We start from the raw sequence: 26068 nt of genomic DNA on the forward strand, positions 1-26068 counted from the left end.
TTAACACAAGCATCAAACACAAGCACATGCAGATGAACAGTGGCAAACAGAGCTGGGAATCCAGAAATCAGTCCATGACATGCTAGGGGGGAAAAAAAAAAAAAAAAGAAGAAAGAAAAAATAATAATTAAAAAAAAAAGCCCAAGCTCTTGGCCTTGCTCTTCATGTTTCTTTGGTCTTGTATTTGGAATACAAGCAATAAAGAATCCGCATTGTAGCCTTCACATCTCCGTTCACAATATCTGTGGATATACAAGAAACAACAAAACCAGATGTGAAGTATTAGCAAATCCTGGAATAGAAAGACACTGCAACTGCCAAAGACAATCTTCCACCTTTCCCCAATTATAACGTGAACTTAAACAATCTAATTGTAACAAGAAGCAACTCAGAAACTACAGAGTTAGCAAATGATTTATTTATTAATAGAACTTATGGAAAAGGGACCTTCACTTCACTTCCATCTTGCTGAAAGACAGGATAAATAATGCATAGTAAGAAACAATTCTTCACTAGCAGAGAACAGAGCAGATAATTTAACAGGACTTTACAGGTTTAGTTCTTTATTCTACAGCAGGAATCATGTTGGGAATTACCTGACACTTAAAATTTTTTGGTTGTAATGCTTCCATCATGTTTCGCTGCTGTTGGCTGTTTTATTTTTCTCATTTAGTTTTCAACTTCCGTGTTCTTGGCTAAACAAACTGCTCTTGTATTTAATAATTGTAATGGAAGAGGGTAACTGATTTAGAGGGTTTACTGCTCTTCTTACAGTGCTGCAAATCACCAGGAGAAAGACTAACAATGAAGCACCAGTAAATGAGATCCTTGAGCAGTCTAAATAGTATAGCTCTAATAAGTACCCCTAAATCATATTAAACTCAATCACTAGCTGAGGATTTTCCCAGTGAAGCTGAAGGACCTGCAGATGTTGGCACCAATATTTCTTATACTGATTAACTCTGTATTCGAAGCAGTGCAGAATAGGGAAGGAAAGAAAGCACAGGCTTAACTCCTTTCATACAAAAGGTGGATCTCAGCATGGAGACCTGAGCTCACGCAGATTACTCTTTTCAAAGTTAACATAAATAGCTTTCCAAACTCCTAGCTCTATGATGTATGGCAAGAATCCCACAATTCATGCATGCCTGTTATGCAAACTGCCAACATCACCAAAGCGTCAGTGGAAAAAGAAAAGAAAAAACAGAGAAAGTCTTAAATTGTACCCTTCCCTCTCCATCATGACATGGGTTACGTACTAAACACATGCACCCACTTGCTTATGAATAACTAATGGGGGAAGAGAGAATGCTTACTATTTTTAATAAAGATTCTATTTCCTTATTCAACAACATGCTTTTGACAGGGAGAGGTTACGCGTCCTGCACTTTGCAAGGGGTCAGGCTAAGCAGTCACAGGACCATGCGTTAATGTAGCCATATCCCTCACTCCACCAGGAGCTGGTCAGTTTTTTAATTGTAAAATTGGACTAATACAAAGGAAACTTTTTTTTTTTTGTGGTGAGGCAAGAGTGCAGAACACAAATGAACATTAACTCAGCGATGAAAGCAGTTCGAACTAGGCAGAACAGCAACTTAAAACCTATCTATTTCACATAGGGGTGAAGACTGACCCACCAGCTCTTCTGGGTTTGAATAGAGCCTTCAGCATTTCTGATTTTCAGGACATACTCTGCAAGGTGTCTTCCCAGATGAAACAAGCTTTTTCCTAAAAGCACTAAAACTTTTTATGAGACAGGAAAATAGATTTCCCTCCAGCTCAGCTTCTGTAATTTCCCTAGGAGCCGCCACGGTTTTAAATCTTTAACAAATACTGACTTATTAAACAGTTTAAGTTCAGTGTAAAGTTACTAAACTTCTAACAATCCAGCATTTTTGCTATAGAAATAAATATCATTCAAAACAATTCTCGGCTTTATTGCTATTCATTCTGAATAAGGAGCTATGGGGCGGCCATTAAATGAAGTGTTTCCGTGTCACACTGCAGAACCTACTTCCTTCAATCACCCTAGCTTTTGCTAAGCCAGGATATCAGCAATTCTATTCCAGACAAGTTTGCGTGCCATGACTCACCTTCAGAGTTCACGGAAAAATTCAGAAGACCTCCATCTTTCAGCAAGTCCAACGCAAGGTTAACGTTGTGAAGCTGTTGGTGAGAGAGAGAGAGATCAATATGACAGAAAATTCGAGGGAGGTGACTCTGCCCCTCTACTCTGCTCTTGTGAGACCCCACCTGGAATACTGCATTCAGCAATGTGGTCCCCAGCACAAGAAGGACATGGAGCTGCTGGAGCGGGTCCAGAGGAGGGCCACGAAGATGATCCGAGGGCTGGAGCACCACTGCTATGAAGACAGGCTGAGAGAGTTGGGGCTGTTCAGCCTGGAGAAGGCTCCGGGGTGATCTTATTGCAGCCTTCCAGTACTTAAAGGGGGCCTACAGGAAAGCTGGAGAGGGGCTTTTTACAAGGGCGTGTAGTGACAGGACAAGGGGCAACGGATTTAAACTGAAAGAGGGGAGATTTAGATTAGATATAAGGAAGAAATTTTTCACTCAGAGGGTGGTGAGGCAGTGGAACAGGTTGCCCAGAGAAGTTGTAGATGCCCCATCCCTGGAAGTGTTCAAGGCCAGGTTGGATGAGGCATTGGGCAACCTTGTGTAGTGGAGGGTTCCCCTGCCCATGGCAGGGGGGTTGGAACTAGGTGATCTTTGAGGTCCCTTCCAACCCTAACTATTCTATGATTCTATGAAAATACTCTCCATCCAACGGTGCAATGGCCAGGAGCTTTTTAAAAGCGTTTCTCTAGGAGCTGAAGATACTGATTCATAAATATGTACTCTATTCATCTCCTTAGTTTTGATGGAGTGCTCTTCAGAATTTCTACCAATTATCATATAAAATCGGATGTAAAAATCCATCTCCAGCAAAACATATCCCAGGAGGTGGGCAGAAGAATTCATTTATTTAAAAACAGACCTTGCGTGTGAAAGTATTGTGTTAATCGATGTTTCCATGGGGAAAACAGGCTAGATTCATAACTGGATCTAATAGACACATGGAATTTATTTCTTTTTTTTTTTAAAAAAAAAAACCAACGACCATATGCTTACCACATTTAGAACAAAAAAAAAATACCTAAGGAAAAAGTTGTCTATATTCCATTCAGAATTACAAAGATTGGAAATATTTTGATCAGCTGTATTTGTGAGCTAGAAGTTTATGCTTTAACATATGAAGATGTCCATACACAACAAAAGTAGTGGTGACAATCTTAATATTACTCATGAGAAGTTAAGCACTAGTCTACGAATGAAGGCTGAGGTTTTTCTCTGATTTTTCCTCTGTTTTTTCTCTCCCTTCCCCACATAAAAGCAGCGTCACACACATATGCAGCAGTCATGAATGTTTTTTTAAAGTAACATAACATCCCATTACTAGCTTCTAGCAGCTTAAGGCCAGCTGTTTACTTGCCTGGTTATTAGCAATCTCCCTTCCTCTAATGAAGTAACAAGACCTGAAGGAACTTCAAATCGTCTCTTTATACACTCCTCAGGCTACCAAGCAATTTAGCCTTTGGGAGACACATGGTAACTGCTGCCGTGCCGTTCCCTGTTATCTCCTGACAACAAGCACAGGGGTGCCCCATGCATAAGCCAAGCAAAAAACTGCGTGCTCTGAAGTGAAGCAATAGATTTGTGGTTTACCTGGTTCTTCTGGTTTACAAGTAACTGAGACTGGCAGTTTGGATTCGGGCTTGTTTTCTTCCTCTGCCAGTCAGTAGCCAGGAGAGCTTAAGCTCATACAGATGTACACAATTTTCTGATTGGAATTAATAAATCAAACGCTTTCTTAATGAACAAGCATATGTAAAAGGGGCACAATTACCTCTCTGTAATGCATATGAGATTTGCCAGGAAAGATAACATGCACATTTCAAAATAAATCTTCAGACAGAAATACTGATAATTACCAAAGGCAACCTAGAAAAATAAGTTGTTTCATCCAGCTGTGCTTCCAGACTCAAAAGAGCTGGACAACAGGACAAGGATAAGACAAGGGGCAATGGCTTTAAACTGAAAGAGGGTAGATTTAGATTAGATCTAAAGAAGAAATTCTTTGCTCTGACAGTGGTGAAGCACTGGAGCAGGTTGCCCAGAGAAGTTATGTATGTCCCATCCCTGCAAGTGTTCAAGGCCAGGTTGGATGAGGCTTTGAGCAACCTGGTGTAGTGGAAGATGTCCCTGCCCATGGCAGGGGGGGTTAGAACTAGATGATCTTTAAGGTCGCTTCCAACCGTAACCATTCTATGATTCCACGATACAATTCTCTAGGAATCACAATCAGACAGAGGTCAAGACCTTTGGGGTATTTCAGCTCTGGGCCTCTTTTGGCAAAAGTAGTGAATTCCCACAGTTTTGATAAGCACAGGGGACATCACCCATCACCCGACTGCACAAAGTTCACTCCTAATTTCACCCTTACCTATTTTGTGATTATATTCTTGGTCTCAGAATACACACCCTTCTACACACGAGTGCCCAGAGATGGATTTTTCTTAACAGTTACTCTTAAGCATCATTTTTTGTAACAAACATCAAAAAACCCTCCAACCAACCTACCCATATGCAGTGTTGTCTTCTTGCACCTGTAGGTGAGTCAGCTTCCAAATTTCTGCTCATGCATTCTTCATCCCTCCTGTCCCCCTAACGCGGGCTCCTGTCCTCCCTATTTCTTGTTTCTATCTCCTCCTCAGTATCACTGCTTCCATCCCAATCTCCCCTCCTTGTGATTCATGAGGTGTACGAACCAGCTTTGAACCACAAGCTTCGAGCTTGAACGAAAGTTGACGCACCGCACCAATCATAGGGGACGTTCCTATGATTGTGGTTGTCACCATTTTTATAACACAAACGACGTGTTTTAAATCTCAGCAAAGGTTACATCTTCATACTTTACTGTACCAATTAATGTCTAAAATGACAGGGAGGTAGAAAGCACAGGGGAATTGAAAGACTTATTTTTATGTACAAATGACAGTTGAACTATGGTCGCTCAATATTTTTAGTTATCATGTCATCCCGCTTTTCATCTTGTAATGAACAACAGAGGAGAAACAAACAGTAAATACCACTTTGGCAAACTGCTCAACACTAAGTCCAGTACTTGAAAGAAACTTTGCTAAAATGAAATTACTAGCATGTAGAGAATTGTACTGAACCAGTACTCAACTCCATTAGATTCTCCTCTGAGGCCAGTGACCAGCACTTCCAGGGTAAGAACTAGAAAGTCTGAGCCCTGATTTGTATCCGAAATGTAGGGGTATCTCATTTCTCGAAAGAGATCTGCGAGGCTTGAATAGGTTCTCTATGAAATTTTAAATTAAAAAAAAAAATATATTCATTGACTTCCTCTGAATAAAGTTAATGGAAATGTTAAAAATTTATTTCCAAGTCAATGGGACCGGAGCAAACAATTTTGAAAACTGAGTGAAGGAGAAGAAAGAGAAGAAAAACAACTGCAAGGAAATGCATTGATTTTGTTTGATTCAATGCTTCAAAAGATATTTTCCCCATTCTGAATCATCTTATATTACAAAGATCTGAATTTTCCTAATACCTTAAACAGTCATCAACTGATAGCAATGAATTTTTGACAAAATTTGCAATTGAGTCTCAGATAATTGTGCTTTTAAACATTTTGAGGAAAAGCTCCACAGGAGTATCTGTTAATTAACATGGGACCTCTGAGAATTTTCATTACAGACAAACATTGCCCAGGGAGATTAACCACAGTGAGGTGAGGAATTAGAGGAAAGCCCTGTCTGTGCAGGGAAGCTGTAAAGCAAACCACTAGAGGAGAGATTCCCTTCTCAGGCAGCTCTCAAGCAAAAAGATTCTGACATGTTTCACCTTCAGAGATGTAATTGAATATAACCCAGGAAAAATTGCTACGGTTTCAAGATTTTCAAAGCTACTCAGTGACCCAAGCGAAAAATCCCTACCCACACCAGAGACAATTTGAAAAATAACTCAAATATCTCAAAACTTATCAACATCCTAGATCTGAGGAGGGGGCATTTACACCAGCAGCCCAGCGCATGCTACCTTCTGGCTGACGCCATGTTCTTCTTTTAAAGTACCGATAAAATCTGCCTGGTAGAGGTTGAAAAAGGAGTCGAGCAAGTCTAGTGGGGTAGGTTACAGCTCCCAGCTTTGGGGGAGGAAAAGATATAAATTCTGAAGAGCTTCCTAAGCACAGAAGGGGCCTTCAAAATGTCCTGGTCATGTCTTGATTAAGGTATAATTTTAGGAGAGCTTGAAGAAACCTATAGAGATGCAGTTCTGCTATGCAAGAGGTGTCATCCACTTAAAAATGTTGTTTGCAGGACAGACTTGTAGGAGAGAGCGTACCAGTGCCCCACCACACAGACCCTCTGTATTTCACCAGAAGACTTCAGAAGCATGTACCTGCCAAGCAAATGCAAGTAACAATAGTTTGCCTCCCATGAGGAACAAACTAATTTTGAAGAAGACACCGATCTGTTCCAAGGTATTTTAACAGCACCGAGTGCGTACATTTGTACTGTCCCAAACCACTATCCTGCAAACACTGTCCACGCATATGGCTTCACACACAGCAGCAACAGTTAAAGCAAGAGTCAGAGCTCTTCACTGACATACAGAAGCACTAAATACACAAGACGTTTGAAGCCTCAAGCTTCAATACAACAACCTACCATCTCCGTGGTGCTGGCTGGAGTCAGGAAGAAATCTCTTAAATTCAGAAAGTAGCCCTCCAGTTGTCCAATTAACAGAAGTAGGATAACTCCATCTGCAAACTAGATTAAGAATGGTCTGAATATTATTTATTACATTGACTTTAGTAAACCGCTCCGATAAATGCCATTCTAGCAATAAAGGAATTTAAATGATACTCTGGCAAGCAGGCAGCCTAATGACTCAGCTCCTTCAACCCCTTCTACAGGGAACTTTGTATATAGTTACATAAGGCTCCCAAATTCATATTAGTAAAAATACGACCTTGTAAAAGGACAGCTATTAAAATAAACTATTTCAGATGTGAAGAGACTTCAGACGACCACGAGCGACAAACGCGTAGCCATAAATAAAAGAAAATGGTGCCCAGCACCTGAGATTTACAGCAAAACACTTGCAAATGTTCCTTTCTCACAGTTGCCCACCAGGAAAACCCGAAAGAGCACCGGAGCACAGCTCTGCTTTTCATCCGCGTGGTATAAATCTCAGGGACTGCCGTTGCACTGAGGTTTTGAGCGCCTGGAGCACAGCAAGAGCTGTGGGCTGATCTCCCCCGCGGTTATCGCGTACGCGTCTGCAGAAGTGGGGAAAGAAAAAGCCACGAGGGATGTCCCACAGCTCATTTGCCATCGCTGGCTCGCTCCCCAGAGAGGCATGGGGAGGATGCTGCATCCCCCTGGCTCCGAGCGAGCCATCGTCTGCCCTCCCCGGAGGCTTCCGCAGAGGAGGAGGACAACCGAGGTCCGGTTGTGCCTCTCTTCACCGGTGCCCGGGAGAGTGATCCTGAGGTGCCTAACAAGCACTTCTCTTGCAATTTCATGGACTCTGAAGAAGGTCGACGTTCAGAGGATGAGACTTTGAAATGTAATGAAAATCAGGCCTTCCCACCATGAAGCAAATCCGGCATTAAAAATCACTAAGCACCAGCAATCAACTTGGCTTTCAGTTGAAGTGTCAGAACACCTTTATTTCCACCCCGACAGAAAAGAGCATCCACAGGAGTTGGGCAGACTCTGAACATTACTCCCTGTAGCATTACAAGGGCAGCATTCAATACAAAGCTATATTTTTTCATTACTTATTAGCTTCAGAAACTTCAGCCCACTATCTTAACCCAAAGCTAGAAATAATTGTGAGAGGAAACACTCAAATGTCTGACAAAACATGGTTACCATGCAGCTTAGAGCAGGCTACCTGAGATTCAATGTCTTTCACATTTAATCCTAATTTTCCGACGTGCTGGTTGACAAATTGCAAAAATACCTAAAGAAAACAGAAGGGGAGGAGAGGGTGGAAGAAAAGAGAACTTTTTTCAGTGAAATAATGAATTACATTTTACCTTACAAATTTTGATGTCTATCTAGAAAGTAAATTACCTTTTTTACAGCATCCAGTTTATCTGGAGCACGGCTAAATAATTCATCAAAGGCATCATCTTCTGTATCAAAACAACATTAATTGGTATTATTTGCAATAACTGTAAAATCAGAGGTTTAAAGTAGCTCCAGAAGGAGAAAGGTGTTCACACTCCACAAGCCAAGGAGAAAAAGAGTGGTAGGGAGATGGGGAAGAATCCTGCTTTTGTATTTATCAGAGGACAGGGTGACAGGCTTCCCTTCAGCTTGACTACCTTAGAGAAAACAATTTACCGCATTCAGCTCTGTAATTTTCGCCTGCAGACGTTCTCAAGATTTGTGCTGCCACCAGTCTGAGCAATGGCCGAGTTTCACATCTCTACAGTTTATCTCTTTTCAGTTACGTTTTTTTAACTCTGAACCTCTGTGATAAAATACTGTACACAGAGAAGAAGAGCTATACGTTTTACTGCTCTCCCCCAACAGAATTGTCCGTTACACCAAATTTGCAGAAAAACAGCCACCTTCCTTTAAAAAAAAACACAAACTAGATACTGGGTTTGGAGACACTGCCCTTCCTCTGAAAACTCATAGACCTCAAAACTGACCAGTGCTGCCATGCAGTTCAAACGCAGGCACCGAGCCGGTGCCAGCAGCGCCGCACCAGGCAACTTGCACAAGTTTAAAGATTTCCAAGGAAATGAGATTCATCCAAGTCCCTGTGAACACCCACCCTCACCTCCATTTTCTGCCCAGGTTCAGTGAGAACGGGATACACCTCCTCACGGTAACCCAGCCACAAGATTGCTCTGGTTCAAGCATGGACAAAGCATTTGAAACACCTTTAAAAATCAGGGGCACTCTGGCAGCATAACTAAATGGAGAACCGATTCCTACTGTGCAGGAAAGGAAAGGCAGCTTTGCTTAAGGAAGATTCCTCCCAAAAGCCAGCGCCAGAGAAGCCTCCGCTGTGAAAGGGTTTCCTGGGGTCTCTCCGTTCTCCCTGTTAGGAGGCTGCTGCAGAAGCAATGCCAGGGAATAGGTGAACCCATCAAACAAGTGACTGAGCAAGCCTGAAACCTGCCACGGTCTGGCAAACTAGAGAGCCCTCTTCAGGAGCCATGCTTTGGGATTTCTCCCCTTGTTAAGCAAGCGGAGTCAAAAATAGAGCGACCGAGCATTTGGAAGAGTGAAATGCAGATTTCTCCTCCCAGCAGAACCAGCCCACTGGAAGAAACATCTGATTACAAAGGGTTGTTTGGAGTTTTTTTTCACAATTTCAGCCCACGTTAGAGACCACTCAGTGGAATAAGTGATAAATACGTATTAAGTGACCTAGTTTGCACCTCTGTGAAAGATGAAAACGCTAACATAAAGGGCACAGCAGAGAATTAAAACAGTTGTCTTGATTCACAGGGGATGCAACGTGCTCCTTTGGAGCAAAGAAGAGCAGCTCACGTTGAAGCCTGAGCAGTACCTAGACCTTCTGCAGGCTCTGCGCCCGTGGACACTTTTCACCTCAAGTTTTTCACTTCCCTCAAAAACCCTAAGGGTAAAAACTCTGGGGATGTTGGTTTTACTGATCAGACATCTATAATCAAGTACCAGTAGATTTCAAAATCTCATTTGCAAACTGCAGAAAGGAAACTACACTGAAACTAGTAGCAATAAGAAGCCCAATTCTCAAGCCATTATGCTCATAAATAGTTCCAACAGTGAATGACATCAACGCATAAATCCAAGACATGCTTTGCCCCCAGCCAGGTCTTCTCTGTTGGGTTATCAATGCACTTTGCATTTCTTGTCTCATCTCCCATCTGTTGCACGTAGTCCATGGGCAAAGTGACCATACAGTTTCCAAACTATATTGTGTTGATACGAATGCACATTGACAGAAGACATTTGGAGAAAAACACTAGGAGAAATCCATGAATCTCCATTAACTCCAGTGGGAGCATACTGATTTTATCATGAGGTAAGAACGCATCAGAACACGGCGCACAACAGCATATAACAGTGAAACGCTGAACTCTGTGACGCCAGTACTTACTTGACTGCGCTTCCAAATTCTCTCTGAAAGTGCAATAAAAAGCAAGAATTAGAAAAAACCACTCAGCAGAACTAATCTTAGGAATAAGCAAAGATTATTCGGGCCATCAGCTATCTTGCAAAGCAGGACATGTAGGACAAAGCACTATTAACTTTATGTCAGGGTAACTTTCTGACACACATTTAAGTACACAGTCTATCTGCATAGGTCTTGGAAGTATATGAGATTGTAACTGGCCCACAGACAAATGAACATTTATTTTACAAGCCAAATCTATAATATCCTCTTCCAATAAGCTGCTAATAATATTACAGTTCAAAGATGTTCTACCTTATAAAAGATGATAGTAGGAAAATCTGTTTCTAGTTCTTGGAACGATACTCAAATTTTCTCAATATATAAATAGTATCCTACTCCTGAACTCCTTTAATAATGACAGTACTGAGTACAAACTCAGCAAGCTCAAACCTTTCTTTCACAGTAAAATAAGAAAAGAACTGTCCCTCTTTAATGACACAACAACAATAAATTAAAAGTAGATTTAAATTGCTGTGGCTTTAGAAAATTTCCAGTTTAATTTTTTGTACTCAATTTTTATTATTATATTTGTTATTATATTCCATGGCAATGACAAACACTAAGCCTCAGAAATAGTCATACACATTATTTTAGAGAAGTTTATATACAGAGTAAAGAAGTGTATTATACCATAATACTGCATCTGAAGAGGAAAACAAAAAAGAAACCAGACAAATACTTTGCATGCATATGCATGCCTGGGTTTATGCTTTTTGTCATCGTCATGATCTCAGCTATTTTGTCTAAGGGGGAAAACACCCACAATATTTCCTTTCTGACTGACAGTGTAAAAACCAGATATATCCCCTCTTACTTGTTTTCTGTGATATATTCCACCGCATTTGCTGTCTTTAATCCTCTGGAGGTGTTCTGTTAAAAAGATAATAAATATTTTTCGGTTTTTTTTACACACAAAAAAAAATCCATAAGCATTAATGAGGCTTTCATGACCTGTTTACTGCCTTAAATTATCACCAGAGGGCATTTATTCAAGAAGTCCAGTACAATTAGTACAGGCACTTTGAGAGGTTGCTGCTCCCTTCTGCTCTCTTCTACCACAAGTTATCTACTTCCCCATCAGAGGAAGCCAAAGGAGAAGCACAAGGTCTCTCAGCTGGTGAAGTTCAGAGGCTGGCATGTTCACCAGGAGACTTGATGAACGCATCAAGCTGCCTTGGGCAGGCAACTATTTCCTTACACACCTCACTGCTTTAAGGAATCTTCAGTTTTACAGCACTGGAGGTGGTCACCTCTGCCTTGTAACAACCTCACACCATGGCCTGCCACTCATCGACGAAGCTCCCTGCAGAGGACTTATGTTTTATGGGTTGCTTAGATTTAGGTTGGCAATTCTTACTACTTCTGAAGCCACCTGGGATCTTGGCTTATGTCCTTGTATCTTTGTTCCTCTATATAAATCTTAGTACTTCACAATATATCCAAAAAATGGTGTTTCAACCCAACCGACAGTCTGAAGAGACAGGAGAAGACAGGCATGCCCACTGCTTTACTGAGACATCTGGCAAACATCTCTTATCACAGAAAAGCCTTCAGTCTTTGCTGCTCTCCCCTTTTAGGCACTGAAACACGCCCTCTGTTTCCATACTGAGTCAACTTATTGCTGAAGAGGAGCCCACCCAGCCTCACCGGGGCAGAAGCAGGTCCTTCCTGAAGGCACGTGTGGCAGAAAGGCCACCTTTGGGCTTCCTCGACATTTCCCCCTTCCTGCCCTCCACCCCTCTTCTGAGCTGTGCCTTCAGGGGCTTTCCTCACTTTTCACCTAATGATTACCATTCCCATCGGGGGCACCAATTAGACACCAGAGAGACCACTCCTCTGCTGGAGCGCTCCGCTGGGACGGGACCACAACAGCTACCTTTGCAGAACCAAGCCCCAGAAGAAGCTGTCCCTCCAAGGCACTTTTAAACCTCCTGAGTGACACACGTAGCTCAAGGGCATGCTTCATTTCAGCTCCAGTTATGATCCTTCAAAGAGGGAAGAGTGCTGGGTCGTGCCATACAGACCGCGTGCTGGGCTCCCAACACCGCTGAATTGCAAACTCTCTGTTAAAACTGTAACACAGCGGTGCTAATTTTTGCAATTATACCCCTAACTGTGAGATATTTTATGTTCTCTTGAAGTCCCAGAGTTGACTATAAGAAACAAAACAGAGGAAGAAAGTATGCAGATTCAGCTTGTAAAGAAAAAATGCCAAAATGTGACCCCAACAGAAGGGGAGTAAAAACTCCCTTCCCCTAAAGAAATAAATTCTCAGCATTAAGCCAGTGTCATGATTTATGAGTGCAGGCTTCTATTTTAAAACACTTAGAGATAGTAGCAGCAGAATTTCTTCTTTTTATTCTTTACAGAGATAACAGCTGTTTTCAGTTTGAACCATTCCTTTTTTTCATCAAGGAGAAAAAACAGCATAGTGTTTCTACCCTTTTAAAGATACAGCATCTGAACTGAGAATAAAATGATAGTCTAGTCCTACAAACTCAGAAATTAAAAAGCACAGTTCACAGAAAATACAAGTATCTCTTTCACAGCTGCTCACAGGTTTCTCCTGAATGCTAAGCAAATTAGTCTCGTGAAAGGTCTCTAGGATCTACTGTAACAAATACTGAAGCTATAATTACCTCAATGGTGATTGTTTCCACTTGAACATTTGAAGGCATGGCCAGATTGGGTTCAAAGTGCTTTGCTATTGCAACCAGAAGATGCAGCGTGCTCAGTAAGTCCTTTGTCAAGATAGCTATTCCATGTAAAGAAAGAAAACAACGCTTAGTGTGCAAAACAAGTAAACCTCACTCTAATACCATAAATCCTCCCTGTGCAGAGGATCCCAAAGTCATGGAGGGCCATAACACAGGTGGGACATCAGATTGGGGTTTATGTAATATCACAATTCAGCAACATCACATCTTAAAAGTTCTTTTTGAGAGACATACACACGGACCCTGAGGGCTGTTAAGCAGTCCACAAGGCACTTGGAGGATGCAGCTTGCATGATCCAGCCAGGGTCAGATATTCCTGTCTCACTTCTGATTCAACTAGTAATTGCAAAGAGGTTGCTTAATTACTGCTCTGGCACCCCTTTGCCTCAGAGCAGCCTTATAGAAGAGGAAGCCCCGTGATGGATAATTTTCTCCAATTTCACTTCTGCACCTACATTCCACACTCCATTTCAGCTGATTTTCTTCCAGTTGCAAACATTTAGCCACAGCTTCCAGAATCACAGAGAGTTTCTGTCGCTGTTTTTTTTCTGTTAATGCGATCTTGTCAACATCCAGCTTGAGAGATCCAAGGTTTTCTTCGACAGCGAGCCCACAGGAAGGAGGAGGATGTATTTTAACATCACCATAGGAAAAAATAAATCAGAAACATAAAATAACAGCAAAGCACACAAAGTCTTGTTTTAAACGTTCAATGTCACTTAATAGCTCCCACAGACCCACATCCCACAGCTGTGTGCCTTGTTAAACTCCTGTGCTCTCTGAAAGCCTCAGTAAAATCAGGGAAGCTCTGCAAAAGGGAGAGACTCAAGTAAATGACTCAAGTAATTCCTTGCAGCATCATCCCCCAATCCTGGCACTCCACGATCCTCCTTTCCCTAGTAGAAGCTACAGGAATCCAACACGTGAATCTTTCCTGTAGATAGTGTGCAAAGGCAATATTAACTCATGTATATAGAAGAAATCCCATCTCGTTGCTTAGGTAAGTTAACTGTGAAAATAAGTCAATCCTGTTTACGTTGCTGCCCCCAGCCTTGGTGAAAAGGAGATATGATTTCAAAGACATCCCCAAAGACAGTGAAAGGGAAAAGAAAAATGAAGTAAGGACAGGAGAGACAGAAAAATAGAAAGAGACCAACAGGCTGTTCCAAGAGGTCACATTTTTACACAAGCACCCCATAGTGTAGGGATCCTCTTAGATTTTCATTAGTTCCAGCCCAGTGTTTTAGACATAGAACTTTTTAATTTATTTTTTTTTTTTTTAAAGCAGGGAAAAGATAGAAATTATAGTGCTGATTCCACTCAATGTTTCTGGTAGCATCGCAAGTGACCTTTGTGCTCCTGGCTTATGAAGCCCTCCTTCCCCTCAGAGGCACTGTAATTTCACACTTCAAAGTTAACCTTTTTATTATGTTAACTAGCAGGGAAAAAGACTTTCTTAGAAGAAAAATAATTGTCTAAAAACAATAGTGGATCATCAGGTATTTGTTCAGAATTGCTATTATGACAGATGGTTCGCAGTGCAGTGCTTTCTCCGTTAGCGAGAAGCGAGACTCCAGCAGATCACTGCTATTGCGATTCCTGAGGTTTATTCTCTGATCTGGAAGTTCCTCCATCATGTGTTTGCGAGTTAAACTCAAAGCAGCAGCTTACCCAAAAGATGATGAAGTACCAGTCCATCATACAGATCTTCTTCCAGACTTTTAACTACGATGTGTTCCTCTTTCAGAGTTGTGTTAATCCAGTCAATCAAGAACTGCAGAGAAAAACAAAGCAGCTGGCAATTATATTCTTGTTGTTTAGACAGGATAGCCCTCAGTGCTACGCTGTGTTTCACCCTTCTCCTTAGTCTCTTATCTCACATCTTGGTTTGCTTTCAGCCTCCACTTCCTCGTGCTTTTTGGTTGTTTTTTACAGGGAAGTTAAGTATCAGTTAGTTCTCCCTAATTTTCAAGAGAACGAGACATCTCACAAGTTATATTCCTATGAATTTTGTAGAAATAGTTATACAGGTGGAGAGACAGACCTTATACCACTTCCATCAGGGAAAAGGCTGCAGAGCACAATTCCAAGCCCTGCCTTCATTGGACATCACAGAATTCACCCAAATTCAACCATCAGACAAAAGTTTGTAAGCAAAGAGGCTTTACTCATTCTGTTGGTTGTTTCTTGTAGTCATCCATGTTTCTAGCACTCCCCCCTTTCCTCTCCTATTTTCGTTTTCTTTTTCTTTCTGCAATTTTGTACTAATCTGTCTCCAAATACCTTTTTCAGGGAAAAAAAAAAAAAAGGCATTTTGTTTATTGTGCTTTCTTACATGGCATTCCTCCTACCGCCCTTTCCAATATCCCTCCTGCCTTTGCAAGGGGAAGCTGCTCAGGAAGCCAAGGGCTAGCTACAACTGGAAAGGAATCGTGTTCCCACTTACATCCCTTGGCCCCGCATCCCCTTCTTTGAGCATCATGCTCCTGTAATTCTCCAACACAGGAGGCCAAAGGAGCTCCTCAGCACTTCCCCAAGCATGTGTTTTATCCACATATGTTGATAGAAAGGGAAGATGACCTGCTGGAGCAGAACTGAAAAGCAGTAGCCCCAGCTGGCTGTTAACAAGAACCTCTCCAAAGAGAGATGGGTATTGCTTGTATTGCTATTATTGCTACTCATGAGCATCTGGAGTTTGTTGGGTGGATAATATCCTTCTCACTTACTGTAAACAGAGGAGAAAATTCATAGCAGATCCCTGCAAGTTAGGCAACATTAACAAAAATGTAAAAAGCAGTTCGAAAAAAAACCCAAACAAACATATATCTCTGAGATGCTTGAAACTGCACGAGAAACAAAAAAGCCTGGCACCAGCACTTGCCTGAACTGAGAAGCTGTCAAAGTGTTTGTAATATACTCCCTCAGCGAAGAAGTAACAAGAGTTTTCCGGAGCAGAAAGCTGTGCTCCTCAGCTAATGCTGGCAGGTTAAGACCTGGCGATGCTTTAGATGTGTGAGGGACAGAGCAGTACCCCAAACGTAACGGTACAACCAGACAGAAGTTGGAAAAGCCGAAAGCGCTGCTGAGTGCAGATCTATGAGATCCCTCGTTTACTCTCTCGGCTCTAAACAGCCACATCCACAGCCTGCAGCTCACACAACTCTGCTCTCAGAGCAGTTGTTGGGGCCCCGCTCAGCTCAGAGCCCAGCCGACATTTATTGTCACTACAGTGAGCCATTTCACATTCCTCAGCTTCCCAAAGCCACCTCAAAATGAAAATGCAGTGGAACAGAGTCTTTCTCCCAAGCGAGTTTTTTTGCTTCCCTTATTCTTCCCTTGAAGATACCTCCTTGTCCCCCCGCTCCATCTCAATCTCTTCTCTAGAGGAGCCATGAACTCTTTGGATTAAGAAGGCAATCAGTGGCACCAATGGGTACCCAGAGGACAGTCTCCCTTGGGACCCAGTTTCCACCTCCCCATCATCCAAAGAAATGAAACCAGACAGTGAAGAACATTGTTTCAGGAGTCTCTGGCAGAAAATGGATTAAGCACTTAAACTCACAGAAATCTTCATAAACTGAGGAAAGCTCCTCATTTTTGGCACTCCGGAAAGAACAAATTCAGTGTCTCTGTAGACAACGTAATTGCCTTTTGCAGCACCACCTTTCAGATTTTCTCTTTTGTATAAAAATGTTGTGAAAGCTTGACACAAAAATTAAATCTTTTTGATCAAATGTGCATGAAGGTTTAAGGAAACGCAATATAGAAACACACATATTTATGGATTTATGAACGCCATATAATACACACATCAGCACATAGCCTAAGCTGGTTCTCATAATATTTATAGCAATTTTAGTATCTCCATAACGCAAGAAGCGCTGGTCTCATAAGAGACATGCCACTTTTCATCCAGGAAGTTTCAGTATGCCAGCCTTCCCCTGGGCTGTGCCATTAGAGAAACACAGTGACTGAACGCACACGGGAGATTTTCAAAATTACCTGGAAATATAGTACTTTCCCGTGAAATAGGAATCATCCTTCACAGTTACCACAAGCAGACAATGTACCATAAAACAACTTGAGAGCTTCTCTCTTGAATTCTTGGTGACTTGCACACCACCCCTCATCCCTTCTCCCTCTGCTCTATGCTATCGTCATCAGGCTGCATCGCAGCTGAGCCAGCTGACACTGGAGGTAAATGACAAGACAGAAGACTGTTGCAAATCGGCGCAGCAATCCTAAAACTTGTTATCACGGGATCAGGGCAGCAAACTCGCACGTATCAAACATCTCTTCTTAGTCACGGCAAATGCTGACATGGGTTTGCTTTCGGCCACGGACTACTGTTCCAGCTGGATTCTCATTGCTATTACACTATCATTACAACAAAGCAGCAACTGAGTACTTCTGGTGCGGCTCATCCAAATGCCCCAAGTTTGGAGATATATCATAGAAGAAACTCAATTTTTAAATCTACACTCCAGTTCACACACAGCAGTGACCACTCTTGGGTGACGCAGGCATTTGAAGCTTGGTCCTGTACAGCCCCAGCTGCCCTGGCGCTGGGCTTCAGCAGAAGCTCTGGTTTACTTGTGTGGAGGCCAAGCAAAAGCAGAGCTCGTCCCCATCCACAGAGAGTGAGGGACTGGGACCAAAGAGTAGGGTAATTTACAGGGCTGAGCATTAACACAACAGGTTAAAACAACTTGAGGTGAGGGTTAAACAATATAGTAAAAGAAACAGTACCAGTTTTAATTCTTCCAATTTGGGATTGTTGCTTGAGGTTGGTTTTATGAGTTTCTTCTTCTCACCTATGAAAGGAAGCAAACAAGATCCACATTACAATGATCAGATATGACTAATGCAAGTTCACTGTAAAATCTGCTATCAGTTGAATATTACCCAATATTGCCATATGCAGAAACACTGTCATTTTTTATTTTAACTGACTCCTTACGAGCGATAAAATGGTATACTAGACTATTAAGACTGCTGTTGGAAATTATCTTCAATGCAATTCAAATCAGTATGATCTAGATGGACAATTCTGGAAAAAAGGAAAACAAACTTGGTTAGATCCTTATGTCTGAAATGTAAATTTCAGTTAAAGAACCAGCTAGAATTTGTGTTGCTTCTTCACGATCTGCCTCTAGAGAGTCAGTAGCCAAACTACACACACAAAGCTTACTCACGGCTGATAAAACCATGGGACCACTGCTGAAAAATATACAATTCATTTGTACTGCACATTTTCTGCTTGGCTGTTCAGGTCATTCTTTGGGCCTTTTTGCTGTCCTGGCTCATGAAATACATACCTTGAGCGATGACATTCTCAGCTAGGAATTGATTAAGTGCATCAGGCTGTGTAAATACATTTAAATGTGGATCCATTGTCTTTTCTCACTCCTGGTAAGCTGGTAAAAAAAAAAAAAAAACAGGAGAGAAGGAACATGAGTAAAGGCATGTAAAGATCAAAATTAGTGTTAAGAAGAAAACAAACAAACAAACTGAAGGGTTTTTTTCCAGTTACTATTTCATGACTGGTGGATTGCTTTAAAAAAAAATATCTGAAAATGCATTTAAATGTGTGTAAAGAAAAAGAACTTAAAAAGAACTTTCCTTTTTTCTGTTAATCATCAACATGTAAGAAAAAAGCCCTGAAGTATAAATCTTGCCTTAATTCAATCTAATTTCATTTAATCTGAATTAGATTAGTAAAATTCTGTTTCAACTGAAATGAAAAAGCTTTCAGTTCCTAGGCAGTAAGAATATCTGCTATTCAAATGACCAATACTTAAGAAGTACCAAACCAAGAATACAGTAGTTAAATTACTGAGAAAAGCTTATAAATATAAGCCGTTTCTTTTGTTAGACCAGCTGGTAGAGCCGTGAGGAAACAATGACGTTTCTGGGTAGACAATCCTATCTTCATGTTAGATTAAGTTGCATGGCTTCTCAAAGATTATTTTTTTTATTTTAAGTACAGATTGGAGAACAACTTTCCTTCCCAACCCAGGTGTCCTCAAATAAAAGCAGAATGACAATATACCATACAGTGGTGAAAATATCTCATCATCAAACACAAAACTATAGGCGAGGTTTTCCAAAAAAGCTAGGAGTTGTGTTGAAGGACAGCAGAAGTCAGAGAATGAAATGGGCTTGTTGGAGCTGGTTGGAGAGGCTGTATAACCATATATATGTGCTGTCCTAGCAAACACCCAGCTGAAGTTCATCTCTACCACCAGCATCTACAAATAAGAGGCTGTCAATGACAACTCCCACTCTTCTAGAAGCTGTGACTCAAACCACAGTGCAAGTGGAGATGAGTCTGATTTTTAACCATGAGCATATAAAGGCTGTGCCATGCTGCCTACACAGACAACACAAAAGAAAGAGCCAGGCTCTACAGGCAGCTTGCATGGTAGGAAACATTCAGTTTAAGTGCTTGCTTTTGCAATCTTATTGTTTGTGTAAAGGTTTTTCAGTCAAGTCCCACAAAACTAAAAAAAACCCACAGGATGCTTTAGCTTGGCAAAGACTAAAGCTCAATAAAAAGTTACAGATAGCAGAATCTCAATAGCCTCTTTTAAAAACTGTATTATAGAATCATTTAGATTGGAAAAGACTTTTAAGATTGTTAAGTCCAACTGCAAACCTAATGCTGCCAAGTCCACCACTAAACCATGTCTGTAAGCACCACATCTACACATCTTTTAAATGCCTCCAGAGATGGCAACTCCAACCACTTCCCTGGGCAGCCTGTTCCAATGCTTGACAACCCTTTTGGTGAAGAAATTTTTTCTAATATCCGATCTGAACCTTCTCTGGCACAACCTGAGGCTGTTTCATTCTCCTAAGTAAAAGGAGGATAGGATGAGAGGACTGACACCCCCCTCGCTACAACGTCCTTTCAGGTGGTTGTAGAGAGTGATTAGGTCTCCCCCGAGCCTCCTTTTCTCCAGGCTACACAATCTCAGTTCCCTCAGCTGCTCCTCATAAGACCCTTCACCAGCTTCATTGTTCTTCTTCGGACACACTCCAGAACCTCAAAGTTGTTCTTGTAGTGAGGGGCCCAAAACTGAACATAGTATTCGAGGTGTGGCCTCACCAGTGCCAAGTACAGGGGGACAATCACTTCCTTCATCCTGCTGGCCACACTATTTCTGATACAAGTCAGGGTGCCGTTGGCTGTCTTGGTCACCTGGGCTCACTGCTGGCTCATATTCACCTGGCTGTCAACCAACACCCCCAGGTCCTTTTCTGCCACGCAGGGTTCCAGCCACTCTTCCCCAAGCCTGTAGTGTTGCATGGAGTTGTTGTGACCCAAGTGCAGGACTTGGCACTGTTGTAGTTTAAGGTTTTTGCTTTGTTGAACCTCATACAATTGGCCTTGGCCCATCGATCCAGCCTGTCCAGATCCCTCTGTAGACCCTTCTTATCCTCGAGCAGATCAACACTTGGGCCCAACTTGGTGTCATCTGCAAACTTACTGAGAGTGCACTCAATCCCGTTGCCCAGACTGTTGATAAAGATATTAAACAGAACTGGCCCCCGTCGTGAGCCCTGGGGAACACCACTTGTGACCGGCCGTCAATTGGATTTAACTCCATTCACCACAACTCTTTGGTCCCGGCCATCCAGCCGTGCAAGAAGTAAGATGGCTCTTTATTAAACCAAATGTATGTTGATTTTAGTGCAAGAAATCAGAGCTACATACTGCAACTACAAATAAATGGTTGTCTGCAGAGGTGAAGGGAATTACAGCAGGATCACAGCTCTGAGCCCTAGATGATCATGGCAGCATATGGTTTGTGTCACAGCAGCATCTGCACTAGCATGAGTAAGAGATCTCATCCTACCTGACAGTCCTAAAATCTATGAAAGCCAGAGCAGAGGAGACAACAATATGATGACCAAGACGACTTCTTTCATCCTCCTGAATAATCAAATCTCAGCTGCCGCTGGACAGAGAGTAGCCGGTGGGAGGGACTGCTGCTCTGCTCTCCAACTGGGAATGCTGCCTGTTTGGGGGTGGGAAATGCTCTCCCTTCTCTCTGAAGTCCACTCCTGCAGGGCCACTGCCGTAGAGGGGAGGCTGACTCTTTTTTTTCTTTTTTTATCTGAAAGTGAGATGCCTCATGTTAGAGGTTCACACAGGAGACGACTCCTACAGTCTACCCAAGACGTCCACATTAGGAGCCCTGTCCCTCAAGGCTCCCCATGTAACGAGTGGACATAATATCGTTAAAGTGCAATCCAGAGCATTTAAACAAGGATCTAGCCCTGGCTTACATTTTGCAGTTACCACCTCCATTCTCCTACCAAAGAGATGACCTCAGCTGCTACCGCAGGTGCCTGAAGTGAGAGGCTGTGATGACCCAGTCCTGCAGGCACAGTGGAGCAAGGCAGTTGCTGCGAATGCTGTTGTAGGCTGTTCACAGAAGTTCTTCAAAGTGGCATCTCTCTCCTTGATAGCTTTATATGCCAAACAGCGTGGTGCTGCTCCACAGGCTCTCTCACATATTTATCTTTATTAAAGGCTCCAGTCAAAGTGCATTATGAACGTGTATTTTAACACGGATTTCACCAAATCAAGAATATCAGTCAAAAATAGCAATTGGATGCTTCTGCATATCAGTTTGGTAAAACAAATTAGGTACCAAATTCGCAGCAAGCCATGAGGGAAAAGGGTCACCAGAGAATTAGCTTAATTTTGGCGGCTGCAAAAAGGAAGGATGTCTCTAAAAAGGTGCTTGGCAAAATAAGACAGGAGAAAATTGAGTCATTTAGAGCCTGAGGAACAACTGGATTATCTGAGATAAGACTGCCCAGATGCAATTAACTGAGAGAAAAAAGTTAATTAATACAGAGCAACCTAAGGACAACTTACTTTTAAATTAGTTTTCTGACAGCTGTTATGCCTTGTGAAGCCCTGCTCCTAAGTCCTCTGTAATCATCTACATAAACCACAACTCACACTAACTCAACACTGGTGCAATACTCAACTTGCGTATCTCTTACTTCCTTTGACTATTTACACATCGAAGTGATGTGTTGCATGTGGAGTCTCCTTCTCTGGACATGTTCAAAACCCGCCTGGACGCGTTCTTGTGTGATCTCATCTAGGTGGTCCTGCTCTGGCAGGGGGATTGGACTAGATGATCCTTTGAGGTCCCTTCCAATCCCTAACATTCTGTGATTCTGTGATGTGTGCTGCCTGCCACATCCTTGGTCTCTGTTTGGCCAAGGAACCCAGACATCAGAAGCCACTCTTTAAAATTTGGAAGCCTGTAAGAAAAGGCCAGAAACTAGGAATTTGCAATAGCGTAAGTTAATGTCCTCTAAGGCCTCAGTCCTGTGCGTCCTACTCAGTCAGAATGTTACAATTGCAATAGTGAGTAAGTCCAGCTTGCCTGGTAACCCAAACCCTTAAGGCACCCAAAAGCAGAAGCTGGGGGCGGGAGGGGGACCAAACCAAAAAACGTGAACAGAGCAAGCATATACCGATACTTCCCTAAACCACTTCAACAGCCTGCAGCTCAGCCTTCCTAAATCAAAACTGGAGTCCTGGTAATTAGAAGCTGTCAACACATTTACTTCCCACGAGCTTCCCATCCACCTCCTGAATACGTGTATCTCCCACCATTCCGCAGCAAGGAGCGAAGAGCACACACCACCTCTTGCTGCTCGCTCCGACCTGACACCTGCCACCTTCCCCTGAAGCTCCCCGTGACACACAGCACAAAGGAGACCAACTGATTCACATTCTTCATGTCGTTGTGTTACTACTCCATCTTACCGCTGTATTAGTATCCTACACCCTCAACAGTCACCTCTTTCCAAAACTGAGGAAGCACAGCCTACATCTTAGTCATCCTTCCCAGAGAAACTGCTCCGTACCACCTTTGGCTGTCCTGGTCGCCCTTTCCTGAACTCTCTCCAGTGCTATCACAGCCTTTTTGAAGCGCTGGGAACCAGACCTGCCCAGGTTTAGAGATGTGCACCACAGCGTTCATGGTGCTATTCTCTATTCCTCTCCTCCTAATTCCTAACGCTGTTTACTTTTTTGCTCGCTGTTGAGCACCCAGCTGGCACTTTAATGGAACTATCTATTATATCCCCAAAATCTTATTCCTAAACAGCAACACACAACTCGGAGCCTATCATTTATCTGTAGAGCTAGTATTGTTTTTCCCCTCCATGCGTTTCACCTCGCATTTATCGACATTGATTTCCCAAAGCCATTTCAGAGCCTGAGAACTGCAGTTCCTTAGCATTTAATAGACTCATTGCTGATTACTAATAATTAGCATTCAGAAGCAGTCCTTCATGTGGCAGGCTGCGTTTCTGCGAGGCTTGGTCCTAGGCAGCAGCCTTTCAAAGAAAAACATACTGCATGAACAACATAAAATGGAACATGACTGCATTTGGACACCTTCTTGGGGTTAGCTGTTTCATGAGCAATAGGAAGGGATGGAAGACTTGGTTCTACACGCAAGCTTCCATGTTTGCTGCAACCAGCCTCTGCAGCCCATCGTTCAAACTTGCTGTTCAGAGCTGTGCCTGACATGCTGGTTTCTCCAGCCGCCAGCACACGTTATTTATCAGTACTTGGAGAAGAGATGGCTGTAGGAGATAACTGCTTGAATACTGATTGTAGAGGCATTTCATGATGACATTTTTAAATAAAATAGAGGTTTAAGTATTGACTATTCAAATGAAATGGCATAATTTGGCCCTTCATTCTCTGAGAACATCATGGAAGTACAGGCTTGTCTGTTTCAAAGGCAAGAGGTGTTTTACTTCTCCTGTGCCACCTGCTGAGGCAGCCAAGCGAATTTTTCTTAGGCCAAGGCTTTCGCACAACATTGCAATGCCACAGCTACCGATAAAACAAGTAATCTCTAGTTGGGTCAGATCAGCTCACTTTTCCTCCATGAGTCTTCACACAGTCTGGCTCCCAGATATCCCTGATATCCGATATAAAGGATTAATGAGCATACAAACTAGCTGTAGACTATACACAAGGCACTTACTGATGTTATCAAATTGTTTCAACTGTTTTATTTCCTGTTTGAAAAGACAAAAACCCTACTCTGCATTAGCTCCAACACACTTCCCAGGAACAGTTGTCTAAATAGATCACACAAAGGAGGGAACAAAAAATCAAGTGGGAGTGTTAATATTTCTGCCTTCAGAAAACAAGAGTTAAAAAATAAATAAGAAAAAAAAAAGAGAATATGCATTGTGTGCTGTTGTGGTTTAGCCCGTCCAGCAACTAAAAGCCACACAGCCTCTCACTTGCCCTCCCCCACCCCCAGGGGATGGTGAAGAGAATTAAAGGGGAAAAGGGAAGGAGACCTGTGGGTTGAGATAAGAACAATTTAATAATAATATATGAATATATGTATGTATAATAATATAGACAAGCAAGCGATGCACAGTGTGATTGCTCACCACCCAGTGACCAATGCCTGTCTCATCCCGGCTAACTATCCTGAAACACGTAAGTTCCGACACTGCAATCTCGGATGAGTGAGCGGCCCGAAGAGAGAGCGAGAGCAAGATAGAACTCAGAGTCCAAAAGTGAGAGCCCCCGGAAGAGCAAAGGCCCTTCTTTCCGGTCAACCCTCATCTATACACTGAGCATGACGCTGCATGATATGGAATATTCCATTGGCCAATTTGTCCCCCAGTCCTAAGTCTCAGTTCAAATCACAAGGGGACTTGTGGACCCTTTGTCCCAGCCATGCTCCTCCCCAGCCTGTTGTGCTCCCGCACACCAGCAAGAACACAGCAGCTGAATAGTCCTTGATGTCTCAGTGCCAACTACAAACATCAGTGCACTACCAATGTTCTTCTCATAACGAATCCCAGACTGAAACCAGAACACAGAGCTCTTCTAGCTGCTAAAAAGAACTAACTCTGTCCCAGCCAAAACCAGGACATGTGCAAAGTTTTAAACTTACTTTTACTTCCTTGTTTAGCACCTGACCTTTCAAGAGCCGTTTTTGCTCATTAGCATGAGAAGAGATGTTGTCTTAGCAAGAACAACCCGTGTGGAAACAGAAAATCTTAGAGTTAAAAAAAAAAATAATTTAAAAAAGCACCCAAGAGAGTCCCTTTTCCCAAACTTACTACTCTCTCCTTCAGCAATTCTCCAGAAGCTCTTCCAAGATCTTCTCACAGCAGGCGCGATGAAATGTATGGGTAGAGGGGACTGATCCCCAGGCTCGGAGCGCCCTGCGCCGAAGCTGCAGCCTCCCATGCGGGGCAGCGGGAAGCACGGAGCAGGCGGGAGGGAAGTTGCACCGCGCAGTACCAACTCCTCTTAAAAACGAAACCACAGTCGTATCCGGAACTTAATTGTCTACGCGCTCGGTCCCTGCTGAAGACTAAAATAAACAGAAATACAAATGCAGGAAACATGCAACCCCACAACTCCTGAAATACTAGAAAGCATTAGAAAGATACGGTCACTCCTCCATGGTACTGCCTGGCATGACCGACCGCGTCTGCATCCGGGGTGACTCACAGTGCGCTTTTTCTTTACGTGTAATAGTAAGACAGCCAACAACAGACAAAATCATCACACTACGTTACACCTTTTACTCATGGTCCTTCGAGCACTTGATAAAGCAGATCAGGACTACTCTACCTACCTGGTAGAAGGGGAAACCTCAGCAGAAGGAGATTAGCTCATTTGTCCTTAGAGAACTAGTTCGCCGCACCAGGGCCCAAAACACTCATCTGAAACCAGTTATCTTCACTGGGCAGTGCTGCTGCTCTTCCTTCCCTTTTCCACCACTGATTGAAGAGGGAAAGCTCCCTACATGAAACCACTTTCCCTTGACGCTTTCTTCAGGTACCAGTTACATTCGTTAACTCTTCCGAAAAGCAAAAGCAGCTCTGCAGTCCTCCACGAAATCCCCGAATGAGACAGTGGACAGCCACACTAATTCAGCTGGTCTGGTTTAATGCTGTTACGGGACTGACTCCTGTGTTTAGCTCCATGCCATTGACAAGAACGGAGAGTTCATCATGAGATAAATGGAATAAAGGAAAGTGAG

At 42.6% G+C, this 26068-nt stretch overlaps 1 protein-coding gene across 1 annotated transcript; it reads right to left on the reverse strand.

Moving 5' to 3' along the window:
* PARVG (parvin gamma) lies at positions 1–25302 on the reverse strand. Its single transcript, XM_086611211.1, has 13 exons — positions 25137–25302; positions 18314–18412; positions 17745–17809; positions 14667–14769; positions 13451–13591; positions 12918–13033; positions 11093–11148; positions 10201–10223; positions 8172–8233; positions 7990–8058; positions 6756–6857; positions 2094–2166; positions 1–242 (listed from the first exon to the last, which is right to left on the reverse strand). The coding sequence occupies exons 2-13, from the start codon at positions 18387–18389 to the stop codon at positions 163–165; spliced, it is 966 nt and encodes a 321-aa protein (XP_086467337.1). The 5' UTR covers positions 18390–18412; positions 25137–25302; the 3' UTR covers positions 1–162.
* Positions 25303–26068: the final 766 nt, after the last annotated feature.

This window comes from Tauraco erythrolophus, chromosome 4, assembly GCF_009769465.1.
Source record: "Tauraco erythrolophus isolate bTauEry1 chromosome 4, bTauEry1.pri, whole genome shotgun sequence".
Lineage (NCBI taxonomy): Eukaryota > Metazoa > Chordata > Aves > Musophagiformes > Musophagidae > Tauraco > Tauraco erythrolophus.

What these genes read in the sequence shown, in the direction of transcription:
- PARVG (XM_086611211.1), bottom strand. Translation starts at nt 18,389, where the DNA reads ATGGATCCACATTTAAATGTATTTACACAGCCTGATGCACTTAATCAA. An exon ending in GGTACTTCATCATCTTTTGG is followed by an intron (nt 13,592 to 14,666) that starts GTAAGCTGCTGC and finishes TCGCTGTCGAAG; the next exon opens with AAAACCTTGGATCTCTCAAG. An exon ending in TGAAAGACATTGAATCTCAG is followed by an intron (nt 6,858 to 7,989) that starts GTAGCCTGCTCT and finishes TTCTTAATCTAG; the next exon opens with TTTGCAGATGGAGTTATCCT.